At 42.5% G+C, this 22831-nt stretch overlaps 1 protein-coding gene across 3 annotated transcripts in view; it reads right to left on the reverse strand.

The window, feature by feature from the left end:
- Positions 1 to 22831, reverse strand: part of znf704 (zinc finger protein 704) — a 209421-nt gene that overhangs the window by 12758 nt on the left and 173832 nt on the right. The window contains exons 7-8 of one of the 3 annotated variants that reach the window (XM_059983559.1): positions 19442 to 19543; positions 6454 to 7318 (exon numbers count right to left, since the gene is read on the reverse strand). The exons of 1 other annotated variant lie outside the window; for it this stretch is intronic. In XM_059983559.1, the coding sequence (XP_059839542.1) occupies positions 7271 to 7318; positions 19442 to 19543 (150 nt within the window). In that variant the 3' untranslated portion in view covers positions 6454 to 7270. Of the gene's footprint in view, positions 1 to 6453; positions 7319 to 19441; positions 19544 to 22831 lie in introns of those variants that run through there. One more of the 3 variants, XM_059983548.1, reaches the window with a different exon arrangement.

Consider the following 22831-nt stretch of genomic DNA (forward strand, 5'->3'; position numbering starts at 1 on the left):
AATTCTCAGCTTCATCTCATAGTCCGAGTCCCACTTTAAATGTATGAGAAGAGAAATTAGACAGACACCCAGTGATGTTTGAAAAAATGCTGTATGGTCAAGAGATGGTGTATGGGCTAAGTGTTAAATTGGAGATTAACATTAAAATATTAAACTGAATTCATTCTCAGCAGTACATTACTAATCTCAAGGCATCATTATCCTGTGTCCTGGCCAATATTTACCCCTGAGGAAATATCAGTAAAAAGCTCTGATGGAAGGTCATTGATCTGAAGAACACCAGCTCTGTTTCTCCCCGTATGGACGCTGATCCAACTGTTGAGGCTTTCCAGCACTTCTCCTATCTTTCAGATTTTCAACACGTGCAGAATGTCACTCACAGTAACTTAGGTGGTACCTTTCCCACTGCTGCTTTTGACAGCTTGCTGTGCACAATGTGGTCACCTCGCTTCCAGGATAAAATAATGATTACGCATCAGAAAGGGACTTTATTTGCAAGCTCGGAGGTTTAAAGGTTTTAACAGGTGCAAAATAATACCATCTTTACTTCTGTTGTTTTAGAAAAAATCTTTTGGGGTAATATTTAACCATTGTTTGAGAAGTAAGCTAACCAAGTGGACCACAAAGCCAGTGAGTCCTGAGGCTCCTGTACCTTCTTTCTGATGGTAACCGCAAGAAGAGAGCATGTCCTCAGTGGTGGGGGACCCTGATGATGGATACTGCTTTCCTGTGACAGCGTTTCCTGTAAAAGTGTTCAATGGTGGGGAGGGCTTTACCCGTGATAGACTGAACCATATTCACTACGTTTTGTAGGCTGTGATGCAGCCAGTCAATAAACTCTCCACCACACATCTTAAATGACTTGATTTCTCCTCGCATTTAAATGACCTGAACACCTAATCACAGGGATCTGGCAATAAAAAACCCCGATGTTCTGTTTGATAATAGAAAAGCCTTTGAAATCAAACTGAAAGTTTTTAAACGTGACGCTGAAAATGGCACTTCTCAATATTTCCAAGATTTAAAAAAAAATCGAATGACAGATATTAAAATTCTTGAAAAGTCATTCAGAGCCCTCCAATGCAACTTATAAGTATCACTGGTTCAGCTGCTGAATGATTTTCTTTAAGAGTCATAAGTTCAGGTCATTTGAAGAAACTGATAAATCCATGGAGTATGCAAATAGTATAACATTAGTCATGGGAGTGGATTGATTTGGATAACTTTGAAGTGCAATGAACTGATTTACAGAGCAGCTCAGTTTGGAGGCAAAGAGTTGTTGACTCAAGGGCCGATCTAGATAAAAATTAGTGACTGGATCGCTAAAATCAAATCTGGAAATCTGGAATCCCATACCTGAAACATACAAATGACTGAAAGATATATCAGTGGCAATACTAACACTTCTTCCATAAATAAGACAATAAATATATAAAAAACATATGAAAATATATTTTCATCGTCATATGTGGGTCATAAACACAGGATTCTGCAGATGCTGGAAATCCAGAGCAACACACACAAAACGCTGGAGGAACTCAGCAGGTCAGGCAGCATTGATGAAAAGGAATAAATAGTCTACATTTTGAGTTGTGACCCTCCATCAGGACTGGAAAGGAAGGGGAAAGAAGCATTTTGTGTGTGATATCATTGTTTTTAGTGATAAATTTGGTCGTCCAATCACTGGAGTAGACTTCCTGAAGAAACTAGAACTATACACGGCTCTCAAAACAACCAAATACTAGACAGCTAAAAAAATATTTGTCATCGTTAGTGCAGCAACAGACGTCTTACTGAGAGTAAACTGTGTTCATTTTCCTTTCCTTGATCTTTTCTGAATAGGCACCAAAACTTATAGTTACACAATCACACTTCTTACGTGTACGACGCACAATATCAATGCTATTTAGAAATTATGTTACTTTTCAATTGTTTTCTTAAAAGATTAATATCAATAAATTTTGAACAGGTTTTCTAAAGTATTTCATTTACTTCAGTCTGTCTCTGTTAATAGTAAAAGAAAGAATGCACCTAAAAAAGCAACAGGTCACAGCCTTTTTCTTTAAGAGTCCATAATAATAATAATAATAATCATAAATTATTATTATTATTATTATTGTGAAGGGTCCTGATGAAGGGTCTCGGCCCAAAACATCTGCTGATTACTCTTTTCCATGGATGCTGCCTGGCTTGCCGAGTTCCTCCAGCATTTTGCGCGGGTTGCCATGATTATTATTACTAATTCTGTAAGATCATAAGATATAGGAGCAGAATTAGGCCATTTCGACCATCGAGTCCACTCCGCCATTTGATCACAGCTGATCCATTTTCCCTCTCAGTCCCTATCTCCTGCCTACTCCCCATATCCCTTCGTGCCCTACCTAATCAAGAATTGATCCTCTGCCTAAAATATACCCAAAGTCTTAGCTTCCACAGCCTCCTGTGGCAAAGAATTCCATGGATTCATCACTCTGTGGCTAAAGAAATACCTCCCCTTCTATTCTGAGGCTGTGTCCTCTGGTCCTACACACCCCACTATAGGAAACATCCTCTCCACATCCACTCTAGTGAGGCATTAAAAATGACGGAGGAACTCAGCAGGCCAGGCAGCATCTACAGAAATAATTACAGTCAACGTTTTGGGCTGAGACTCTTCAGCAGGATGCCTCGGCCTGGGAAGTCAACTGTACTTTTCTCCATAGATGCTGCCTGGCCTGCTCAGTTCCTCCAGCATCTTGTGTGTGTTGCTAGGATTTCCAGCATCTGTAGATTTTCTCTTGTTTGGCCTTCAACATTCAATAGGTTTCAATGAGATTCCCCCCCACCCCACCTTCTGCATTCCAGTGAGTAGAGACCCAGTACCATCAAACACTCTTCACATGACAAGCCTTTCAAGCCCGGGCAACACACACAAAACGATGGAGGAACTCAGTGGGCCAGGCAGCATGCTTGCTGAGTCTTTCTTACCCTGACTTCTCCTCTTACTTTCCAGTCCTGATGAAGGGTTTTGGCCAGAGATATCTACCGTTTACTCTTTTCCATAGAGAACTCTCAAAGTAAAAAGTTCACCATCCCTGTCCTATAACATTACTGGAACAGGTCAACAGGAGCATCCCTTAAGTCTGATATTGAAACAGTGAGCTGCGGCTTTATGGAACGTTTACATTTGGATGGACAAGAGGTCAGTGCTTCTCCACACTTACATTAAGTGAGAATGTGCACTCAGTGTGTGACTTTAGAACCCACAGGGAAGAGGCTGAAAACCAATCAGAATGTTGCATTATGTGATGCAGTGCGACCTCTCTACAAACCAGACAGTGGATAAATGGCTACTGTGTGGATTCACCTCAGACCTTTGTCGCACAAAGATTTGAGTGTAAAGTCCGTCTTTTTGCATATTTCAGTGAAGGTGTGATGACAGGCTGGGACTCGCCCTCTGGGTGCACTAGCACAAGTGTTTGTGTATTGCATTCAAGTCCTGAGGTTTGGCCGCCCTGGGTTCTGGAGTGTAGTCGTCACAGGCTGAACAGCTTCTACCCAGTTCTGAAAATCACCTCCACTCTCACAAGTGGTTTGTCAGAACAAGAACCCGGAAAACATGAACCACTTCCCATCAATTAGAGAGTCACCTCTTGCCACAGACAGACCTCAGTGCAGACTTTTTGATTAAGCAAAGTCAAATTTGATCTTGCCTTGTACAAAACTCAAGCTTGATCACGTAGCAGTGATGTCTACCCTCTTTATATCTTCTGAGATCCAAGACTATTGACAGCAGCTGAGTCAAGACACTGGAAAATGCCAGGAGCAGCAGCTCCACAAAGCTTTCCAAATTCACAGCTTGGCCAATGTCAGTCTCCTCTCTCAAACCGACATCGACAATATTGAAGATGCCACGGTCAAAAGAAAGTTTATCATCTAAGTATGTATAAGTTACATACTTCTACCACTTCTACTGGAACGAGCTTCCAGAAGAAGTGGTAGAGGCAGGTTCGGTATTGTCATTTAAAGTAAAATCGGATAGGTATATGTACAGGAAAGGAATGGACGGTTATGGGCTGAGTGCGGGTAGGTGGGACTAGGTGAGTGTAAGCGTCGGCACGGGCTAGAAGGGCTGAGATGACCTGTTTTCATGCTGTAATATGGTTATATGGTTACCAGATGCTACCTTGAGATTCATTTTCTTGGAGGAAAGATAAATAAATACAATAGAATTTATGAAAAACTATAAATATCAAATACTGACAAACAACCAATGTGCAAAAGAAGACAAATTGTGCAAATAATTGACAAAAATAATACTGAGAACACAAGTTGCAAAGTCCTTGAAAGTGAGTCTATAGTTTGTGGACTCAGTTGAGCACTGAGGTGAGTGAAGTTATCCAGAATAATGCACACAAAGTGCTGGAGGATTTCAGCAGATCGGGCTACATCTATGGAAAGGAATAAACAGTCAACCTTTCAGAGCAAGACCCTTCATCAAGACTTGAAAAGGAGGAAGAAGCCAGAATAAGATGGTGGGGGTGGCGAAGGAGTACAAGCTAGAAGGTGAAAGGTGAAGCCATGTGAGGGGAAAGACAGGTAGGTGGAGGCTGGGCTTGAAGTGGGCCTCACCTTGGCAGTAGAGGAGGCCTTGGGCCAACATGTCAGAATGGGAATAGTGATTGGAATTAAAATGGTTGGTTGCCGGGAGATCCTGCCTGTTGCAGGCGGAGCAAAGTTGCTGGGAAAAGTGGACCCCAATCTACGTTGGGTCTCAGAGACCTAGAGGAGGCTGCATCAGTAGCACCGGATACAGTAGACAAACCTGGCAGATTCGCAGGTGAAGTACTGCCTCACCTGGAAGGACTTTTAGGGGCCTTTTAAGGGAGGAAGTGAATGGGCAGGTGTAGCAGTTCTTCCACTTACAGGGATAAGTGCAGGGAGGGACAAATGGACAAGGGAATCACAGAGGGAGTGATCTCTGCGGTGGGGTAGGGGTGGGAAAGATGTGCTTGGTGGTAGGATCCTGCTGGAGTTGGCGGAAGTTGCAGAGAATTATGTGCTGGACGCGGAAGCTCATGGGTGGTAGGTGAGGACAAGAGGCTACAGGAAGATGGGCTAAGAGCGCTTTTCTGGGAAATGGAGGAGATGCAGATGAGGGCAGCATCAGTGGTGAAGGAAGAGAACCACTGTTCTTTAAAGAATGAGAACATCTCTGATGTTCTGGGCGGGAAAGCTTCATTTTGAGAACAAATGTGACAGAGAAAGAGGATCTGAGAAAAGGGATTGACATTTTTACAAGTCACAGAGAGGGAAGAAGTACAGTTATTCACACTGGTTCAGGAGCCTGACGGTTGAGGGGTAATAACTGTTCCTGAACCTGGTGGTGCGGAACCCAAGGCTCCTGTACTTCCCTCCTGATGGCTGCAGCAAGAAAAGAGCACAGCCTGGATGATGGGGGTCTTTGATGATGGGAGCTTTTTTTCTTGCGGCAACGTTTCTTGTAAATGTGCTGAACGATGAGGAGGGTTTTTCCTTTGATGGACTGGGCTGTATCCACTACTTTTGCGTAGAATTTTCCGTTGCCGCGCATTGGAGTGATGTAATCACTCTCCATCAGCAACAGTGAACGAGTCACGTTGATCACATGACTGGCACCGTACGAGTATCCTCACTCTGTCATGTTAATGGATTACCAGGTGGACAGAGGAAGAGATTCAAAGGTGTAGTCAAAGATTCCATGAAGAAATGCAACACCCCTACTAACTCCTGAGAATCGTGCACAGGTGAGCACTCGGAGTGAAAATGGAGGATGATATGAGGAACCTCCATATCGGGAGCATACCAAAGTGTTGTAAAAGCACAGTATGGAGCAGATCACCACACAAACTGTCCACTTGCTGCCCTGTCTATGCAGAGTCTCTGAGGCTCACCACGAACGTCAGAACCTACAAAGCTTGAATGGCAGAAGGGCACCCTTGAAGCTTAAAAGACTACTGGCAAAAAGTGTTATTAATTTTTAGAGATACTGTGCGGTAACAGGCTCTTAGAGTGCATCGAGCCCGTGACGCCGATTTACACCCACATGTGCAACCAATTAGCCCACTAATGTGAAAGAAGAGAAAATCTGCAGATGCTGGAAATTCAAGCAACACTCACAAAATGCTGGAGAAACTTAGCAGGCCCGGCAGCATTTATGGGAAAGAGTCCAGTCGATGTTTCGGACAGCTAATCTGTATGTCTTCGGAATGTGGGAAGAAAACCAGAACACCTGCAGGCAACCTGTACAGTCATGGGGAGAACGTACAAACTCCTTACAGTGGGAATTGAGACTGGCAATGTGAACCTCCCACATTACCCTGCAGACCCTGAATGCTGTTCATTGATAGTAAGGCTTTTGTGCCTCCTCTCTCACGAATTAAAAAGAACATTATTTAAAGAACGAATATTGGCCAACTAAGGATAAAACAAAGTGATTTTAATCTCTATAAATGTTCCTTTGTGCAATAAAGATTCATTCAACTTATTATGGTTAAAAGAAGAAAAACATGCTTTTAGAGTACAATGACAGCCTACATGCAATAATGAAGCCATGCTCATTAGTTCTCAGTATCAGGAGGGTACATAATGAGCTTTTGATTTAGTTCAATTTTGCCAGGGGGAAGGATCTTCAATGGAACAGTGCAGTACAGCCTTGCAACAAAGACATTAATTGTACATAACATAATTCTCAGAGCTGACAAACCCTCTCATCAGTATGCCCTAATGGGCAAAATATGATAATTCACTAAGAGACATTGAGCACAATTACTATAAATCACAATGCTCGTAACACTAACCATGCTTTCTACAGAGGATGAGTGAGCATCTGTACTGTATCAAGTCCCAGTCCGTGCCCAGTAAAAGGACTGACTGTGCTTGCACTGTGCATCATATTATGTTCCATAAAAATAATTGAAATCCACAATAACTCTCCTCAAATTGTCACAAGTACTGAATGCACTCATTTTCAGTACATTCAGAATGATTATTATAGGACATTGTAAACTGCTTGTTTAGATCAATGACACTGTGAGGACAGACATTAACTATTCCTGGAAGGGTTATGTCCATAATTATAGTAAATCATTTCCATCAGCACTGTAATTTTCCAGACAGCGTTGATACTGATGGTCGTCTGTATTCTTCACGAGCATTGGGATAAAGATCAATGGCGATCACTGTACCCAGTGTGGTCATTGTTTGTCAGTAGATGGTCAGAAATAGCGGAAAGCACTCTGCACAGTTCCTGTCATTCCCTCATCCTCCCAATGCAGATCGCACAAGGGTTCAACCACACCTGCAGATGACAGAAAAAAGGGCTTCAAACACGCTGTTTGAAGCTATAATTTATTAGGCTGAGGGTAGGCTGATCAAGCTGGGTTTTTTCCCTTTGCAGCCAAGGAGGATGAGGGGTGACTTGATAGGGTTCTACAATATGATAAGAGGCAGAGGTCGAGTGGATAGCCAGAGATTTTTTGTCAGGGTGGAGACAGGCTATACAAGGGGGCATAATTTTAAGGTATTGGGTGGAAAGGTGTTAGGGGTAATTTTTTTTTTACACAGAGAGCGGAGAGTGCTTAGTCTTCCTGGGGTAGCAGTAGAGGCAGATACAGTGGAAGCATTTAAGAAACACTTGGATAGGCAGATGGATGATAGAAAAATGGAGGGAAGAGTTAAAAGGTCAGCACAATATTGTAGGCCAAAGGGCCTGTAAAATGTTCAAAGAATGCAATGCTGCACCTCCAATATCTAACGTAATGTTTGATTTCTATAGTGGCACATCTACATTCCAGTAATAAACTACTTTCTCATTGTTTTTAAGGTCTATTACAGTCTGTACTCCCTTTGATCATCACCAATCAGTCTGGGCAATAAGTATCCACAAATAGTAAGCAAAGGCTAGAGGGAAAAAGAATGGGAGGATTTTTGTTTTACATTGCTTGATTAGAGTTTCATTCAATGCCCAAGTATCAACTAGAAAAGTTCACATCAAGACAGCCGGTGAATTTAAATGGAAATTTGCACTGAAGCTTTCAGACTGACACTCGGCATGCTGGGATCTCATTCTCAGTGAGAGAAATGATTAAATTAAAGACGGTACTTAAGGAGTCCATTTAGAATGTGCTGACACAGAAAGAACGTGCAAAGCAACTTGCAGGGCAACGTATAAACCAATTTGCAAAATCAGGATGAAACAATAGCTTGCTGATTAAAGAAGCGATACGGGTAACGGGAAGACATGCTTAACGGTTGAACAATAACGGTGTTAATGCGCTGAGGCTGATGAGTGGGCCAAAGGGTAGTCACATTTGTAATTTTGTAATGAGATTAAGGAAGAATGTCTGCACCTCACATGGGTGCAACTCACAAAGTCGTAAACAAGTAGGGTATAAAAAACTGTGCAAAGTGTAATTCGGCACTCAATCTAGCAGGAGCTGGTTGGGTCCGACTCTGCAGACTCGAAAAATAAAGTTTACCGTTCTGCAAATTGCTGAGACTCAGTGTGTTTCTGACACTCAGTGTCTCCAATGAACAGTTTTTTAAACACTGGCAGTACTTTCACAAGAAGTACATTAAGACTTCCTACACAGTTCTAACCATATAGTGTATTCAAAATATAAAATTTGGTTTCTGTCATTGTATGAAGAGCAGCATACACAAGGGAAGCACCAGTCCATTTCCTCTTGCAACCTGCACCTCAGTCTCGAGCTGGGATCTCCAACCTTTTTTATACCATGGACCATTAAGCAAGGGGTCTGTGGACCTCAGGTTGGGAATCCCTGGTCTGCAGTTTCTTATTGGTATAAACTTTGAACACATTATTGTCACAGCTTAATACTGAAACATGAACATTTTTCTCATATCAATCTTAAATTGCAAAACCAATTTACCCTGAGTCTATAACCCTGAATTCAAGTTTCTCCAGAGTGGCTGAATTGCCTGACATCATCAATCTTGTTAAAGTTTTCTAACATTTTGATATATTTTAATAACTGAACCAGTATGTCACTGAAGACCTTTCCTTTATAAATAAAAGCAGCATTATAATTAAGCAATCTACTACTGGAAATCAGAAGAATGACCTTATATTTATAAGAAAACAAATTTGTGAATAACAAAGTTCCAAGAATTGCTATGTGATTAATGATATTACTTTTTTAGTGCAGGTGTTGATTAAAACACCAAGAAAACAGTACAACTTAATGCATTACAACTAAATTAAATTAAGATGGAAACCTAGTTTAACGTCTCAAATAAAATTCCAATGCAGTTCAACGTGGCAATACTATTTTAAGTTGATATACTCAAGTACTGTCTTGAATCTGCCCAAATTTGACAGTGTAGCATAATATCTCAGCATCCTGGCCTCTATTCAAAACCCATGTCTATCCTCCAACATGGATCAGGCATACCTCAATGAACACAGGTGCTCAAAGAACCCAACAAGGACCTAAGCTACCCCAAATGTGAAGCGAGTTGGCCTGAAACATCTTTTGCCTTGCAGTGAGACCTCTTGGTCAATAATTGCTGTCACGATCCAGCCGGCCTACTCTGAAATCAGGTCTAAGGCAGTGTTAGGACCATTGGCGTGAATTCCCAATGGTGTAAAGAAAATGTCACTAATAACTAAGTGTGGCAATTACACCTATGACTGTGAAACGCTGAACACCGTCCTAGGAAAGCAGCATCCATCACCAAAGATCCCCGCCACCCAGGCCGTGCTCTTTTCTCACTGCTGCCAACAGGAATAAGGTAAAAGAGCCTCAGGACTTACACCACCAGGTTCAAGAACAGTTACAACTCCTCAACCATCAGGCTCTTGAATAAAAGAGGATAACTATAGTCACCTGCCTATCATCATTGAGATGTTTCCCACAGCCAATGATCTCACTTTAAGGACTCTTTATCTCATTATCTCATGTTCTCATTATTTATTGCTATTTATTTATATTTGCATTTGCACAGTTTGTTGTCTTCTGCACTCTGGCTGAACTTGCACTGATCCTGTTATAGTTACTATTCTGTAGATTTTTTGAGTATGCCCTCAGGAAAATGAATCTCAGGATTGTATATGGTGACATATATGTACTTTGATAATAAAATTGACTTCGAACATTATTTTCATGGTACCTGTTTTATGGAAGGGCAGACAATAACTTTTCTCTTTTAACAGGACTGTATCACCCTCATAATGTAATTATGTAATGTAATGTAAGACTGTTAATTGCATTCCATTCCATTCCAAGGGCTATTAACGACTCACAACTTTTTAATATACTGCAATCAAATTTCCAAAATGAACTATATGAACCCAGTGACTTACTATAAGCAGAGTACTGGCTATGTCTGTAACATTATAGGAAGCAAAGCATACTCAGCAAACAAACCAAAAAATGTGTCAAACAAACCAAAAAATGTTTCATTCATAATCAATGATATGGCCAAGTTGTAGTTTGAAGTGGAAATTTAAGAACATTGCTATAAGTTCTTCAGACAAGAACTCAGCAGGGAATGGAGTCCTGGGAAGAAAAGAAGGAGTTATTTAAAGAATAGTAGAATCTGTGATGCCAAGGTAGAGATCGTAGGTTCCATCAGTTACAAATGACTGAATGGCCTATTTAAACATTTATACTTTTAAAAGATGTTGGTGAGGCAAAAGATGAAACCTGTTCTTTTAATCAATAAATCACAACACATTATTTTGTTTTATTAACTAGCACAGGGAAGGTTCAATCATTAGGTATTAATATTGAAGTAGTAAAATAGATTCAACAGTGGCTGGATGGGAGATGCCAGAGAGTAGTGGTGGATAACTGTTTGTCGGGTTGGAGGCCGGTGACTAGTGGTGTGCCTCAGGGATCTGTACTGGGTCCAATGTTGTTTGTCATATACATTAATGATCTGAATGATGGGGTGGTAAATTGGATTAGTAAGTATGCAGATGATACTAAGATAGGTGGTGTTGTGGATAATGAAGTAGGTTTTCAAAGCTTGCAGAGAGATTTAGGCCAGTTAGAAGAGTGGCCTGAAAGATGGAAGATGGACTTTAATGCTGATAAGTGTGAGGTGCTACATTTTGGTAGGAATAATCAAAGTAGGACATACATGGTAAATGGTAGGGCATTGAAGAATGCAGTAGAACAGAGTGATCTAGGAATAATGGTGCATAGTTCCCTGAAGGTGGAATCTCATGTGGATAGGGTGGTGAAGAAAGCTTTTGGTATGCTGGCCTTTATAAATCAGAGCATTGAGTATAGGAGTTGGGATGTAATGTTAAAATTGTACAAGGCACTGGTGAGGCCAAATTTGGAGTATTGTGTACAGTTCTGGTCACTGAATTATAGGAAAGATGTCAACAAAATAGAGAGAGTACAGAGAAAATTTACTAGAATGTTACCTGGGTTTCAGCACCTAAATTACAGAGAAAGGTTGAACAAGTTAGGTCTTTATTCTTTGGAGCGTAGAAGGTTGAGGGGGGACTTGTTAGAGGTATTTAAAATTATGAGGGAGATAGATAGAGTTGATGTGGATAGGCTTTTTCCATTGAGAGTAGGGGAGATTCAAACAAGAGGACATGGGTTGAGAGTTGGGGGCAAAAGTTTAAGGGTAACACGAGGGGGAACTTCTTTACTCAGAGAGTGGTAGCTGTGTGGAACAAGCTTCCAGTAGAAGTGGTAGAGGCAGGTTCGATACTGTCATTAAAAAAAAATTGGATAGGTATATGGACAGGAAAGGAATGGAGGGTTATGGGCTGAGTGCAGGTCGGTGGGACTAGATGAGAGTAAGCATTTGGCACGGACTAGAAGGGCCGAGATGGCCTGTGCTGTCTTTACGACAGTTATTTAGTTTATAATATTTTCGCTTAGTAATTCATTCAATAGTATTTTCTAGTTAGAATTAGAAGTGTTTAAAGTGTATTCATTGCATGTAAAATATATCGGCATGCGATGACGTCACATCCGGTTTCGCCGCGTCTTGTGGGAAAACACCGGTTTGAAATTAGCGCGAGGGTGGGGGCTTTCCACGAGGCTCACCTGAGCACAAGCAGTTTTGCAGGCATGAGAAATCACAGTGAGAGCAACGCTGTAAGTTAATAGATAATCGATATATTGAACTAAGATGTTAATGCTGATCCTGTTAGAGGTAACGACGGTAGATAATGTTTATGCTTTCGTTAGTTAAAGAGTCGCGGATAGTTTGCATGGAAGTGTATTTAAAGTAGTCAATGGAGCAGGTAAACTCTCCCTGTATACTGCACCTTAGTGTAATGTAGTTATAGTCACCTTTGCAAGTATTTACACTTGAAATGTGATATTAAGGAAGGAACAAATACTGTATCAATCTTGTATTGTTTTATCAACAGTTTTCACCATATGTTAATGTGAAGAGTGAACAGTAAATGGTTAATCTTACTGCGATCTGGTTCTTATTAACTGTGGTTTATCCGGACGTTAAATTCGGCGTTTCGTTACACCCGAAGGAGAACGTGACAGTGAAAAAGCGGCGTTATCAGGTGTTCCAAGTGCTGCAATGTCAGCTCGATCCGGGATCAAGTCGATGGCGCCCAGCGACAAGGGCAGTAGAACGACATCAAGTAAGTCCACACAGGCAAGAGCCAAGGCAGAAGCCGCCAAGGTGCGACTGCATTACGCCAAACAAGAAGCAGTTTTGAAAATGAAACTGGCCACCAAAGAAGCCGAAAAGGCTGCCAGACAAAGAGAAGAGGCCGCCAGAGAAGCCGAAACCCAGTTGGAAATGACAAAAATATCGACAGAGTTGCATGTGCTGCAGCTAGAAGGAGAAGGAGAAGCTGCCAGGGTGGAAGCAGAGTACATAGAAGAAGCTGAAGGGTCGCGTGATCTGACCGAAACAAGTTCTGCTTTGGAAAGGACCAGACTGGAACGCACGAGCGACTATGTACAATATCAAGCAGACAGGCAGGCTCGTCTCCCCTCTCCATACCTATTCGATAACTTCCCCAGCTACGAGGAAGAGAATTTACCCTCGCGGCCCCGCGATGAAGTCAAGAATGAAAGAGCTGACAACCGATATACTTTGACACCAAAGTTACAAAGTTCGATGCGAAGAGACGCGGAGGTTGAATCCAGGATGGCAAATTCCATGAGAAACGTGCGTTCTCAGTCATATGGGCGCCAACGTACTTCTCCAGCCCGCATGCCGCTTGCAGCCGATCCCACGCTGCAGTATTTAGCACGACGGGATCTCGTCACTTCGGGACTGTACCAGTTTGACGATAAACCCGAAAATTACCGTGCTTGGCTCTCCACATTCACCAACGTGATTGACGGGGTCCAGCTCAGTGCAACCCAAAGGTTGGACCTTATGGCGAAATGGCTGGGGAAAGAATCACGCGACCAGGTGAGACGCATGCGTTCAGTGTACATCAACAAACCTGAGCTAGCCTTAAGCGAAGCGTGGGAGAGACTTTGGGAGAGATATGGGTCCCCCGACATTATTGAAGGGGCGCTATATCGACGTCTGGAAAACTTTCCTAAGGTGTCAGCCAAAGATCACTTTAAGTTAAGAGAATTCGGAGATTTACTCATGGAGATCCAAGGCGCCAAAGAAGATGGCTATTCAGCTGGTCTAGTATTCCTAGATACTCCATCCGGGATTAGACCAATTGTGGACAAACTTCCATTTGGGCTGCAGGACAAGTGGCTGACTGTTGCCTCAGAGTACAAGGAAGACCACGATGGTCGATTTCCTCCCTTTGAGCTCCTCACTAGGTTTGTGTGCAAGGAGGCGAAGAGGCGAAACGACCCTAGCCTTGTAGGTCCAGGAAGCAGTTCGATTTACACCAAGCCAGGCAGATCCGTTTCGAATGTTTTCAACATTGATAAACCCGTGTCAGTGCTCAAGACCGAAGCCCTTACGACTAACAACGACCCTGGCAAGTATTGTCCATTGCATAACAAACCTCACCCCCTGAAAGCATGCAGAATGTTTAGGGAAAAACCCCTTGAAGAGAGGACGGCTCTTCTCAAGGAGAAAAGAATATGTTTTAGATGCTGTTCCTCAACCTCTCACCTCGCCAGAGAGTGTACGATCGCCGTGAAGTGTCCGGAATGTGGCAGCCCAGATCACGTCGAGGCCATGCATCCCGACCTGTCACCACAAACCGAGAGCGCTCCTTCACCCCCACAACAGGACGGCGGGGAGGGAGAGGCTCACTCTAGGTCAATAGCTGTCAGCACGAACTGTACAGAAGTTTGCGGTCAAGCTCAGTCAAGTCGTTCTTGTTCCAAGATCTGCCTCACTGAGGTGTACCCTAAAGAAGCACAACAAGACATTACCAAGCGTAAAGTAACCGACGAGACGCTAGGTCAGTCAGTTTTCGTTCAAACCGAGGACGGAAACAAACTTGCACAATCAGCTCAAGATACCATTTCTTTAAAACCCAAAGACACCAAGGTCTTCAGAGATGAAGCAAGCAATGGGGTTGCCCCATTGCCTATCAGAGAACCATGCCAGCGCTCACCAGATAACAAAGAGCAGGCAGTCAAACGGTTCACGTCCTTACGGAAAACCCAGAAAAGGAAACCTGAGATGCAGCAACACACCCGATTGGCCCACGAGGTACTGTGCACCCTAATGGCAGAGGTCACAGCCATTATAAACGCACAATCGTTCCTACCTGTGTCTTCTGACCCAGAAAACCCCTTCATCCTTTCGCCATCAATGCTCCTTACACAGAAGGCAGGAGCACCTCCTCCACCAGGAGACTTCTCAGACAAGGATTTGTACACAAAGCAATGGAGACAAGTCCAGGCTCTGGCAAATCAGTTCTGGCCTCGCTGGAGACAAAAATATCTACCTTTGTTGCAACAGAGACAAAAGTGGACAGAACCCCGAAGGAATCTTCAAGTTGAAGACTTAGTCCTGCTCAGGGACAAGCAAGCCACCCGCAACAGCTGGCCAATGGCCAGAATCACTGTTACATTCCCTAGCGGGGATGGACATGTCAGGAAGATCGAATTGAAGACTACCGACCAAGGCAATGTGAAAATTTACCAAGGGCCAGTTACAGAAGTTATTCTACTTCTACCCAATGACTGATTAAGAGACTAAGTTTTGTACTCTGCTCATTGTGACCTTACGAAGGTCAAGCGGGGAGTGTGCTGTCTTTACGACAGTTATTTAGTTTATAATATTTTCGCTTAGTAATTCATTCAATAGTATTTTCTAGTTAGAATTAGAAGTGTTTAAAGTGTATTCATTGCATGTAAAATATATCGGCATGCGATGACGTCACATCCGGTTTCGCCGCGTCTTGTGGGAAAACACCGGTTTGAAATTAGCGCGAGGGTGGGGGCTTTCCACGAGGCTCACCTGAGCACAAGCAGTTTTGCAGGCATGAGAAATCACAGTGAGAGCAACGCTGTAAGTTAATAGATAATCGATATATTGAACTAAGATGTTAATGCTGATCCTGTTAGAGGTAACGACGGTAGATAATGTTTATGCTTTCGTTAGTTAAAGAGTCGCGGATAGTTTGCATGGAAGTGTATTTAAAGTAGTCAATGGAGCAGGTAAACTCTCCCTGTATACTGCACCTTAGTGTAATGTAGTTATAGTCACCTTTGCAAGTATTTACACTTGAAATGTGATATTAAGGAAGGAACAAATACTGTATCAATCTTGTATTGTTTTATCAACAGTTTTCACCATATGTTAATGTGAAGAGTGAACAGTAAATGGTTAATCTTACTGCGATCTGGTTCTTATTAACTGTGGTTTATCCGGACGTTAAATTCGGCGTTTCGTTACACCCGAAGGAGAACGTTACATGGCCTGTTACTGTGCTGTAATTGTTATATGGTTATAGGGAAGAAAGCAATCCTTCTGTCTTGAACACAAGAGATTCTGCAGATGCTTGAAATCCAGAGCTGGAGGTCAGACCGAAACTTCAACTGTTTATTCCTTTCTACAGATGGTGCCTGAGTTCCCCCAGCATTTTGTGTGTTGCTCCTGCTATCCGTCACCTGTTCCAAAAGATTACACCTCCCTACAGTCTGACCTATTTTGTTTATTGTCCACAACCCAATGTTCAATTAAAATGGATTTGCTGCATTTGATACTCTATGTGACCCAAAGCAATGCAGGGGCATAGCAGGACTAATCAAAACTTTGCCTAAAAAAAACATTTAGTTTTAAACTTAATAATGCCAACTTAAACCATGAATCCAAGAAAAAAAATTGCAAAAGGACCTTGAATGGAATAGTCTCCCCTACATTTATTGCCCAAAAATGAATAATGTAAATCTATTTCAAAAAGGAAAACACTGTAATGCTAAAACATATGTTCAAACTGCATTTGTACCAGCACAATTACATTACAAAACACTTGAGAGGGCGGGAAACGAATGTCAATGGAAAGATGTATTTATGCAATTTGTGAGTTAGGATTGCAGGGGATATACATGGGCATGGCTGCCAAAACATTAACGGTTACTTTTAGAAAAATGCCAATATTTATCAAGTTCCTGTAGCAGTTACAGTATACAAGCCAGAGAATTTATTGACCAGTTTAGATCCGTCAATAAAGCAAAATCTGAAGCAATAATAGGAGGTAGTGCTATTCTGGTGACTTTATCAATGAACTCAAGCTCCTTAAGTAATTAATAGTGTTGCATTATTTTAGAGAGGAAATAAGAAGTTTTTTATTCAAAGCACTAATATGCATTAACCTGCATCTTCCTGATGGAAAAATTGTCCAAGGCCTTCCAGAAAGGAAAGATGATGCTGTACTGCAGAAAAAGTTAGGAGGGTTTTCTAGAGAGAAGAGTTAAGGAGGGTCATAATGTCAGGGATGGTGAGGCAGAGAGGGTTTGCAAAGAATGGATCAACTACAATGCCATTGGTGTGAAAATCATAAAGCTGCAGATGCTAAAAACAAGAAGAGAAAATGTTGGAAAAACTCAGCAGGTCCGACTGTGACTGTGGGACGAGAAAAACATTCCAGGTTGAAGAACTTTCATCAAGAGGACAAAAGAAGGCAGGAGACTGGGAAAGAAGGATGAGTCTGATTGGGTAAAACTGGGATGACCATGGGGATAAACACGATTACCTGGTCAACGAGTGAATGGATGCAGTTAAGGAGAAAGAAAATAGTGATAATTTGGAGGGAGGGGAATACTATATTAAAATAGTGATAATATTTGGAGTGTTACGAATGTACCACAGTTCTGAGGGGCTGAAGGGTGCGGGGTAGCCCCCTCCTTTGTGAGAATCGCAAGATCACTATTGAATCTGTTCAGGAGACCCAGGAAATGAGAGAAAGACATGCAGAATTCACAAAGATTGGAATGTGACCTGGCCTCCGAAAGACAGACCCATTGATACTGGCTATTGTCTCTTGGAGACGGACTTGTGTATTGCATCCTCTAGGAAGCATCGAAGCCCCCAGGCAATGAACCGAGGGGGAGGTTGGTGGAGAGATTGCATCATCTCAACCCGATTGACATCTGAGACCCTGTGAGTCAGGATAAAAGAGGGTCTGGGGAACAGCCCCTCAGACGCATCAGAAGAAACGCTAGTGATCCCATAATAGCGGAAGCTGGTGGGGAGGCCACGTGCGTTCGGTTCCATTTGCCCCTGAACCGGGGTCCTTTACCACGGTCCTTTTAGCTAACCACGGGGAAACCAACTCCCAACGACTCTCGAAGGATTGACATCATAAAAGGACTGGGCAAGTTTTAACCCGTCTTTCTCTCAAACCAAAATGCTGCAGCTTGAACAAACTAACAGTGACTTTTATATTTCCATCGGACAATACATTATCCCCTAGACAACGATAGAGCTATTTCTTATTGATTATTATTATACTCGCGCTTTTAGATTTAGTATTGACGACGTATATTATCTGTATGTTTGCGTTGATTTTATTTTGTGTATTTTTATCAATAAATACTGTTAAAAATAGTACCATCAGACTTCAACGGACCTCTCTATCTTTGCTGGTAAGTGACCCAGTTACGGGGTATGTAACAAGAGAAAGAGTCACAAGCTTCAGTGGGAGTGATGGAGCAGGAGGAATGCTGGATGAAGCCTACAAGGGTTCCTATTTATGGACAGAACCTGCCCCAGGCAGTAGCGTTAAAGTCACACTAGGCAGGTTTCACAGCAGTGTGAATATCTGCTTCTACCGAGATAGCTCACAGAAGGCACACTGTGGAGCGAAAATCAAAGTTGCCAGTTGTTAGGCTTATCTGGGTCTTTCACACATGAGAACCTCAGACAAAGAGGGGCTTGAATGAAAAAACACTGCTTTCAACTCATCAACTCAACTGGACAACTACTGTCAATGGATGCATTTAAGGAGTAAGAATATAGATTGGTCCTGCAAAACGCAGAGCAGAACGATCAGCTCAACTGTACCTTTCTCATCAATACACTTAGTTGTTACCTTTATACCACGGACTGATTCGCTAATGTTATGAATGAGGAGCAACTCTGATGGGCCGAAGGGTACAGAATCGCCAATGCCCCCCCCCCCCGGAGAATCACAAATTGCTACTATTCCGATTTGAGGAAATGAGAGAGATAAACAGCTCATACAAATTTATGAGAGAGAGGCACAGCGCAGGTTGGAATGCCTCCTATTGACAAAGGGAGAGATTACTGCTATTGTTTCTTGGAGAAGGATTGTTTATTGAGTACTGTTCTATTTATTGAAACCCCTCAGGGGGCAACCAGAGTGGTCTGGTTGAGGGATTGCATCATCCCAACCTGATTGACACCTGAGACCCCGTGAGTGGGGATAAAAGTAGGGTCTGGGGAAACACCCCTCAGACGCACCAGGAGAGACGCTACGAGACCAGTGGGGGCTTGTGTGTGTGTCCACCCTTGCCTGGGTGACGAGTCCTCCACGGAACGGTCTAGCTAAAGGACAGAGATGGATCAAGATCGTAAAAGGAAAGTTGGCAAGTTAATAGCTATTATTCTCTCTCTCCAGCAATTGCAACACCGCGAACAACAACTACTGCAGCCTGTATGAACTGAATTGAACTTTATATTTCCATTGGACAATTCATTATCCCCTAGACAACGATAGAGTTTATTTTAGGTTTAGTATTGATGACGTGTATTATCTGTATATTTGCATTGATATTATTTTTGTGTATTTTTACTAATAAATACTGTTAAAAGTAGTAACACCAGACTCCAATGGATACTCCTATCTTTGTTGGTAAGACACCCAGTTATGGGGTTCGTAACACTAACTTCCCTTCACATAAATCGGATCAAAAAGACAAAATTTGAACACTGCACAATTTTGTTTAAAAAATTATAAAACATTAAAATGGATTACATTTTACACAATTTCTCAATGTCTCCAGCTGCATTGTTTGGGAAAACTCAAGTGCTGGTCAAGTGTTGAGCTTCTGATACTTACCGGGATGCCGGTGAAAGTAACCGGCGGAGATTGCCAAGAGATGCTGAACCCATTGCTGGTAGGTGTGAACTTTGATCCAGGAATATTAACAGGTGCCGTGGCCTGTTAGAAACAATATGAATATAAGGACACCTCATTGCATAAGAAGATAAAGCTCCTCAGAGCAAGTATAACTTACGTGTAGATTTTTTAAAAAGTCCAGGCTGCAGATTATGACCAGAAATAACAATTAACAAATTAGGAGCTTGCAAAGATTCGGTATGATATATAAAACTTTGATAAAGTTTTATAGGTGTGTGGCGGAGAGTATTGGTGAAGTATTCTGACAGGTTGCATCACGGTCTGGTATGGAAACACCAATGCCCTTGAATGGAAAATCCTACAAATAGTGGATATAGCCCAGTTCATTATGGCTAAAACTCTTCCTATCATTGAGCCTCCATTCCCTACATGGAACATTGTCACAGGAAAGCAGCATCCATCACCAGGGACACTCAGCACCTAGGTCACGCGTTCTTCTCACTGCTGCCATCAGGAAGAAGGTACAGGAGCCTCCAGGTTCAGGAACTGTTATTATCCCCTCAGCCATTAGGCTCTTGAACCAAAAGAGTTAACTTTATTCAATTGCACTTGACCCATCATTGAAATGTTCCCACAACCTATGGATTCACTTTCAAGCACTCTTCATCTCATGTTCTCAATATTTATTGCTTATTTATTCATTACTATCATTTCTTTCTTTTTGTATTTGTCTTTTACACACTGGTTGAACACCCAGTTGTTGCGGTCTTTCATTGATTCTATTATCCTTGTTATTCTATTATGGATTTATTGAGTATGCCGGCAAGAAACTGAATTTCAGGGTTGTATATGGTGACATATATGTACTTTACTTTAAACTTTGACTTTTGACCTTTGAATATGCACAATGTCATCCAATAGTCAGCAATGCTTATCTGGATGTGACTTTTTGGATTTCCCATCGCTTGTGGCATAGACAAGTGATGCACGAGGACATTCTTCAGCTGCATTTGAGGGCAAAAGCCAGTGGTGGTCTGAGGAATATTTAACCCATGCAGTTTGTCACTGGGAACTGGGAACCCAGTACCGGTAGGCCCCTAAGTTAGGTACCTGTATCTCACAATGCTGTAGTCCAATACCCCAACAATCAATTCTGGTCACAACCTCCATCTCCTCCTCTCACTAGTGACAAGCCTGACTTTCACTCCCAATAACTGGCCACGATCTGCCTGATGGTCTACTCCAACATGATCCTGACCTTGCTTACACCTTATCAACTCAAAAACCAATGATCATTCTAAAGGCTAAGCTGGTCATCCTAAACGCAGGCCCATCTTACTGTGACCACGGTAGCTTTACAGTCCCGGCTGTAGGACCGGGCTTCAGTTCCCTCCACTGGCTGTAAGCAGTTTATACATTCTCCCCGTGACTGTGTGGGTTTCCTCCAGGTGCTCTGGTTTCCTCCCACAGTCCACCGACATACGGTTAGGGTTGGTGAGTTGTGGCCACGCTATGTTGAAGCTGGAAGTGTGGCAACGCTTGTATGTTGCCCAATACAATCCTTGCTGATGTGATTTGACACAAACTATGCATTTCACTCTATCTTTTGATGTACATTTGACAAATAAAGCTAATCTTTAAAAAAAAGAATTCTAACCTTTCAGACAACCCTAAGTGAGATCCTGACTTGCCTGTTTCATATGCTTACCCTGCAGTGGTGCAGCTTACACAGTAAGTCTGGAACACCAAGTGGACATGGCCTGATCTAAACTATACAATGCTTTGGTCCTCAGTGCTACAGAAATCTGCCATGACTAACACTCAAAAAAGGTTCTGTCTAGCTTTCACTGCTGAATCCAGTAGACCAAGTATTTCTAGATCAGAGTTATACTTGGAAAACACCTGCTATATTCTTCTGACTATGGAATAAACTAATCACCACATAGGTGGTTTAGTCTGTAAATACAATCCTCTTGTCTCATGAAGCACCACTAGGGACAAACAAGGGCGGCATGGTAGCACAGCACTTTACAGGACCAGCGACCCAGGTTCAATTCTCACCGCTGCCTGTAAGGAGTTTGTACGTTCTCCCCCATGACCGTGTGGGTTTCCTCCGGCTGCTCCAGTTTCTTCCTACAGTCCAAAGATGGACTGGTTGGTAGGTTATTCGGCCATTGCACATTGTCCTGTGATTAGGCAAGGGTTGAACTGGGGGTTGCTGGGTAGCGTGGCCTCCTCTGCGCTGTACTAATTAATCAATCAATCAATAAATAAATAACTACAGCTTAATGTTCACATATCAGGACGGGTTAAAAGTACTCTGCAAGACATGTACTATTGCTGCCCGCTTCTGACTGGTCACAGGCATGCAACTAACCCCAGGCTCATAAAAGGAAGTTGATGGGGAGATCTGCCTTCATAAGACCCAGCTGAATGAGGGTTTTATCTCTACATGAAAATGCACTACAGGAACTGCAACACAAACACAAAGCAAAAGCATCTCAGATGTATAGAGAGGAGCTCTGTGTTTTGGTTATTATGGATGAACCCCTTGCTTAAAAGGAATGCATATTAGTGGTGAGTCGTCAGCTTGCTGTCTGCCCTATGTTTGGCCGTAACCTCATTCAGATAGTCATACAGTACTACAGCACGGACAGAGGCACTTTGGCTCACCTCGCCTGTGCCGAACTGTTATTCTGCCTGGTGCCACCGACCCACACCAGGGCCTCAGCCCTCCATCCCACCCCTGGCCCGTGTACTTATTCAATTTCCCTTAAATCTCGAAATCCACCACTTCCACTGGCAGCTCGTTCAACACTTGCACCATGCTTTAGGTGGAGAAGTACCCCATCAGTTTCTGCTTAAATATTTTACCTTTCACCCTCTAGTTCTCGTCTCACCCAATTTCAATGGGGGAGAAAAAACTGCTCGCATTTACCTCATAATTTTGTATACCACTATCAAATCTGCTCTCATTCTCATTCCCTCTGGGGGGGGGGGGAAATATCTTAACTTATTCAACATTTCTGTAACTAAAATCCTCAAATCCCGGCAACATGCTTGTTAATTTTCTCTGTACTCTTTCAAACTTACTGATATTGATAGTTGGAAGACATGTTAGAAAGAGGTGGCAGACTTGTGCAAAAAGGAAACTGGGACCCAGATTTACAATTTTTATACCATTTCTGTCTCAGCTACCTTGGCTGCTGTCAGCCATGGTTACTGAAAGACCAGAAGTCTTTGGGTGGAGGGGAGGAGGAGATGTTTTAGGTTTCAATTGATATTAATTTAGGCTTCAATTCAAATGGACGATCAATTGATAATATGTGGAGGGAGGGGAGTTAAGAAGGAGTCACAGACTTCAGTGGA

Source organism: Hypanus sabinus, chromosome 1 (genome assembly GCF_030144855.1).
Source record: "Hypanus sabinus isolate sHypSab1 chromosome 1, sHypSab1.hap1, whole genome shotgun sequence".
Classification (NCBI taxonomy): domain Eukaryota; kingdom Metazoa; phylum Chordata; class Chondrichthyes; order Myliobatiformes; family Dasyatidae; genus Hypanus; species Hypanus sabinus.